Source organism: Neomonachus schauinslandi, chromosome 13 (assembly GCF_002201575.2).
Source record: "Neomonachus schauinslandi chromosome 13, ASM220157v2, whole genome shotgun sequence".
NCBI classification, from domain to species: Eukaryota; Metazoa; Chordata; class Mammalia; order Carnivora; family Phocidae; genus Neomonachus; species Neomonachus schauinslandi.
Genome location: NC_058415.1, coordinates 92,701,642 through 92,706,976, shown reverse-complemented (window position 1 = coordinate 92,706,976; position 5,335 = coordinate 92,701,642). Strand labels below are relative to the sequence as shown.

Sequence of the window (5,335 nt, the reverse complement as noted above, 5' to 3'; positions counted from 1 at the left end):
GGGGCGGGGTGTGCTCAGGCTGCCAGCGGGGCCTCTCTGCCCGCCCTACGCCCCACGCCCCACCACGTTCTCTGGATGGTCCATAGCAGCCCCTCCAGCTCACGGCAGGCCGGTGCGTCCTCGTCTGAGCCGTCCCCACAGTTGTCCTCGCCGTCACATAGCTGGTGGGGCTCCACACAGGCCATGTTCTGGCAATGGTGATGCCCCGGGGGGCAGTGTGCCTGGGGAGCTGAGATGGGGGAGGGGCAGCCCATCACAGTGACCCCAAACCTTGGGGCCGGGGCAGCTGGGGGAGAGGCTCAAGGCCATCTGAGTTGGGAGTGAGCAGGTGAGGGGCTCCTGCTAACCACCCCCCAGGTGTGGGTCCATGGCAGGGGGGCCTTACTGGGCAGCCCACAGCCCCTGAAGACCACGTCGTCCAAGGCCACGGTGCCCCTGTGGGTGGCATTTCGAGTGGCAGAGAAGGTCACCTGAAAAGAGTGGGGTCCTTAGGACTTAAGTCTGGGCTCAGACCCTCCCTGCTGCCCCCAGCACCCAGACCACCCCTAGCTCACCCGGAAGTCGTCCCGGATACGGCCAGTGGCCACCACCAGCTCCTGCCAGCCTGGGCCCCAGGGCCCGGAGCTCTGCCACAGGGTCAAGGTCTCGGCCCTGTGGGTCAGCTCTAGCCGCAGCTCAGCCACATCTGGAATGGGGGGGTCCTGGGGTGGCTCAGGCCCCAGGGCTTCCCCCAGCCTGCTGGCTGTGCCCGGCCCTAGGACGCTTGTCCCTCCTATGGGGTGATCTCTCAGGCTCTGCAGCCGCCCTCCTTCCTTTTGGGTCTCTCCCCTCAGGACCCGCCACCCTGGCAGCGGGGTCCTGGGCACCCACCTCCAGACGCCGCGTGGTACCAGAGCCTCAGCTCACAGGTGGGGGCTGCATTGTGCAGGATTGGGGAGCGCACGGCTGCGGTGGAGGCCTCTTTCCCACGGTGGGTGCCAACAGCCATGTACCAGCCTGGCCCAGCAGAGAGGTCAGGACATGGGGCCGGGAGTAGAGGGGAGGGGGCATCACGGAGACCCACCCGGCCTCACCGAGGTCCGTGCCGAGAGTGTGGTCTGAGCGCGGCCCCAGAGCCTCCAGGGCAGCTCCCGCCCGGTCTCGAAGCCAGCTGTAGCCTGAGGTGCTGATGTCCTGCCAGCCGCAGGAGTCCTGCTCGAAGTCGCAGGCGAAGGGGGCGCCCAGGGTGGGTGAGGCTCCGTGGTAACCTGGAGAGAGGGAGGTCAGCGGCCACCTGCAGAGGGTGGGCCTGCCTGCCCCCTGCCCAGCCCCAGTTTACCACACTGGGTCTCCTCGGAGCAGCCTGGACAGTCACACACGAAGTTGCATGTGGCCTCGCGGGGGACCCTGCAGTTGTTGGGGATCCAGGCCCAGGCTGGGGGCCCAGCTGCTAGCAGAGAGACAGCCAAGTGGCTGGAGGCAGGGTGACCTCCCACTCCCAGGCAACCCACAACGTTGTTCTCCTGCTTTGGGGCCCGGGGCCAAGAGGTCAGGTGGGGAGCGGGCTGGGTCCTGCCACCCGGGGCTCCCAGTCGGGGCCAGGCAGAGTACATCTGGCCTGGGAGAGGGTGGCTGCATGGTGGGATGGCGGTGGGTATGTGAGTATGGGACCAAGGGCCCCCACCATGGGACAGCCCCCCAGGAGGGGAGCCGGAGCCCAATAAGGAACTGGAAGGGCTGCCAGGAGGGTGCCCCTGCCCCCTCCTCAGGCTCCATTTGATCTAAGAGTGGTGGACTAGGGTCTTGCCTTGGGACCTGTGGACTTTGGGGGCCAGAGGAAGCAGAATTCTTGCCCCTTTCCCAACGGCTTGTCTTGCCAACCCCCCCCCCGCAAGTTCACCCAGGGCCTTGCACCCCTCCTCCCCTGCAGGCCTGGCACCTGTGCCCATGGCTGACCCCGCTTCAGCAGCCAGATCCGACAACTCACCCACGAGCAGGACCAGGGCAGGCAGGAGGTGGCCGGGCAGAGGCATGGCCGGGCCGGGGGGCGCGAACGGTGTGCGCGCTGGGCGGCCTGTGGCTATTTTGCCCAGTTATCTGTCTGTGGCCCCACAGGCTGACTCTGCTCCAACTGGAGAGTGGGGCCTTGGCCCCTTCTGTACCCACGGCCCGTCAGCAGGCCCCACCCCGTGCTGATGAGGATGAACACCCGGCTGTAAAATGTCCAGGAGAGGGGCCCCTGGCCCAGGTCGCCTCCCACCCGCCCGGCTCCCTCAGACCAAAGGTCGGGCCGCAGTCGTCGTGCCCACCGCTGCCCAGCCCTGCCTGGTGGAGGCCCGGTGGGGGAGGTGCTGCGGTGACCCCGTCAGGCTCTGGGGTCCCCCAGAGCTCGGAGCAGGAGCCCCACATGTGCACACCATGCCCCCCGGCCCCCTGCCCCAAGCAACCAGGGGCTTCATCCTTCTCCGGAGCCCAGTCTGTGGCTTCCAGTTGGCTTATTCAAGGCTAAATGACAATCACTTATCCAAGAACCGTTCTGGGCAGTGCGGCTGGGGGCTGCCAGGCACACACCCCAGGGTCTGGCTGCCACTGACCACGGTGGGACCTCCGGAGCTTGCCTTACCGGACCTGTCTCCTCATCGGTGGCATGTGGTCACAATAGCGCCTGCCTGGAGCGGCGACCGGGAGGCTCCCGTGAGCTCACAGAAGGCACGCACCACGAGATGGCACCCATGCTCACGGGGAGCCACAGGACAGCTGCTCAGCCGTGCCTGGCTCTCCCCTCCCCCACACTACATCCACTGGCCACAGCTGGTCCCCCACAGCCCTGCACTGGGAGGAGGGGAGGGGGTCCTGGGAAGGGGGCTCCCAGCTCCAAGTCTGAAGCCTCAGCCGTTTACTTTGAGCAGGGGCCTGTGGCTGTGGGTCAGGTGCCGTAGGACCTGGTCTTGGAAGGGGTCCTGGGTCACGTCACGTGTGACCTCCAGCAGCAGATCACGCGGGGACACTGGTATCAGCTGGCCCCGAGGGACCTGGTGCTACTTCCTTGCTCAAGGGCTCGAAGAGCCTCCTCCCAGATGTCCTTGAACATAGGAGCCGTGTGGAGGAGCAATCAGGCCATAAATGGGGGCAGCGGCGCAGGGGCCCCCTTATCAGACTGCAAAGGGCTGACTGTGCATTGCCACTCCCTGGGGCCCCCAGATGTGGAGCCGGGTGTGGGGCAGCCAGCAGGGGCCCCGCTGTTTCCAGGGCCACCCCCGGCTCTCTGCCACCCACCCCCTCTAGTCAGGGGTCCCCAGGGGTGACCGGGAAGCAGAAAAATCAAGACACACAGCATCTGGGGAACAGCAGGGGTGATAACATTTTTAATTCCTGTGGGTGAGGTAAACCGGGGCACTTGGGCCAGGCTGGTGTTGGTCTCCAGCGCCTGGCCAGGGGGTACAGCTGGCCCCTTGGGCAGGCCTCAGTAGCCGTCATCGGCCCAGGTGACCTCGTAGTCAGGGTACACGGCTTTGATCTTCTCAGTGGAGACGGAGTGTTGGGCACGACCATAACCCTGAAGGGAGAAGCCAGTCTTACAGCCCCATCCTGGCTCTGGGCGTCCATCAGCAGCAAAACCCAGGAGCTGGCTTGGGGAGGGGTCCCCGGGTGGAGCCACACGGGGCCATCCCTCCGATTGCCCCAGGGAGCTCTCCTGAGGAAAGGTGGCTGCCAAGGTGAGCAGTCCTTGAGGGTGGGCCCTGGGCTAGAGGGCTATCCCAGGTGCCAAGAGAGACGGGGTAACCACTGCGGCTTGGAGAAGGCAGAGGGAGGGGCTTCTGAGCTTCACCCCAAAACTGACTGCCTCCAAGAGCTGGAGGGCAGTGATGGCCCAGCCAGGCCTGGTGTAGGAACAGGACATGGCCCCCTGTGGCTGGGGGGGCAGGCAGGGGCCTCCCTCCCACCCCATGTGGGAAATGGGCAAGCCACTGGAGGGAGGGGTCTGCAGCTGAGACAGCCCAGAGAACCCCCAGCACTGCAGGCCTCCTGGGTGCAGGGCAGCGAGTGCTTGTGAGAGCTGGTCTCTCAACCCCCGACCCGGGCTGTGGGCTCACCATGGAGTAGCCATACACGTGGATCTTCTTGTCCTGGCTCTGGTGGGAGATGCGCCCGCCTCCCAGGCACTCACAACTATAGCCCTTCTTCTGCATCTCGCCCGATACCTTGTCATAGATGTCAGCTAGGACAGGGAAGGTAGCTCAGCACCGGCCATGGCCCTCGGAGGCCCAGGGCATCTGAAGCTCCAGCTCTGAGCAGCTCCTTCTGCAGGAGAGGAGCCCCTCCAGGCTGGGACGCCATGAAAGGGAGGAAGGCGTGCACCCGGGCAAGAGCGCTGGGACTAGGAGACAGGGGTCGGGCCATGGCAGCCCCTTGCCCTCCAGGACCCTGACTCCCTGAGCCAGCCCAGATTCAGACCTGGTACAGGATCGTCTCTCGCCACGCCCCTAGGCCCCGCCCCCGACCCAACCACGCCCCTTAGCCGACTGACCCCGCCCCGGCCCTCAGCCCCGCCCCGAAAACGCCCTCCGGCTCCGCCCTCACCATGGTACTCGGCCCACTTGTAGCCGCGCACGATCTCCTTGCTCTCCCCGGCCGGGGCCTCGGACGGCGGCGCCGAATGAACTCGAATCAGCACGTACTTGAAGACGCCGTCGGAATCGATGTCCACATCGGCGATCTGGGCGAGGTCCGCCGCCGCCATGTTCCCCACAGCCCGCCCGCCCCTGCAGACCGCGGTCCTTCCCCCAGCGATCCCGGGTTGAGTCAACCGTGCAAGAGGCGGGCTCTAGGAGTCCGTGACCAATCGCGCGGGGGCATGCTGCTCGAGCCCAGAGCCTCAACCAATCGTGCCGCCCACCTGCGGCACAGACTGGCCAATGGCAATCTAGCTCCTTGCACGCTGAGGCCACGCCGGTCCCCCTTAAAGGGGAACAGGGAACTGGGAACCGGGAGTGGGTGGTGATTAAATCCAGCGAACAGAGCAGTTCCTTTTTAGCGGGGTCTGGGAGGCGGAGTGGGCAGCGGGGATGGTGGCGGGCTCCTTTAGAGGGGGTTTGGCGGCCCGTGAGACCCAAGGGACACGCACCGGTCCTGATCTCTCCTCCTCGTCCCCTCACCCTCATGTCCCAAGGCCTCCTCCTCGTCATCCCACTGCGTCCCGAGTCCTCTCTCAGCGTCCTCCCACCGCATCCCAAGGCCTCCACCCCGTCCCCCAACGCGCCTCAAGGCCTCCTCCCCGTCCCCCACCGCGCCCCAAGGTCCTCCTCCCTGTCCTTCCACCGCGTCCCAAGGCCTCCTCCCCGTCCCCCACCGCGTC

At 66.2% G+C, this 5,335-nt stretch overlaps 2 protein-coding genes across 3 annotated transcripts in view; both read right to left on the bottom strand.

Moving 5' to 3' along the window:
* Positions 1-2,012, bottom strand: part of MAMDC4 (MAM domain containing 4) — an 8,156-nt gene extending 6,144 nt beyond the window's left edge. Inside the window, exons 1-7 of the mRNA XM_021691063.1 lie at positions 1,967-2,012; positions 1,319-1,426; positions 1,074-1,247; positions 871-996; positions 555-685; positions 386-470; positions 104-229 (exon numbers count right to left, since the gene is read on the bottom strand). Coding sequence (XP_021546738.1) covers positions 104-229; positions 386-470; positions 555-685; positions 871-996; positions 1,074-1,247; positions 1,319-1,426; positions 1,967-2,012 — 796 coding nt within the window. The remainder of the gene's footprint in view (positions 1-103; positions 230-385; positions 471-554; positions 686-870; positions 997-1,073; positions 1,248-1,318; positions 1,427-1,966) is intronic.
* Positions 2,013-3,317: 1,305 nt separating this feature from the next.
* Positions 3,318-4,781, bottom strand: PHPT1 (phosphohistidine phosphatase 1). 2 transcript variants are annotated; one of them, XM_044920606.1, is made up of 3 exons: positions 4,555-4,781; positions 4,074-4,198; positions 3,318-3,535 (listed from the first exon to the last, which is right to left on the bottom strand). In XM_044920606.1, the coding sequence occupies exons 1-3, from the start codon at positions 4,718-4,720 to the stop codon at positions 3,443-3,445; spliced, it is 384 nt and encodes a 127-aa protein (XP_044776541.1). In that variant the 5' UTR covers positions 4,721-4,781; the 3' UTR covers positions 3,318-3,442. The 2 variants fall into 2 exon arrangements, with proteins under 2 accessions (XP_044776541.1, XP_021546696.1); XM_021691021.1 differs by having other exon boundaries at positions 4,561-4,781.
* Between the last annotated feature and the right edge of the window lie 554 nt (positions 4,782-5,335).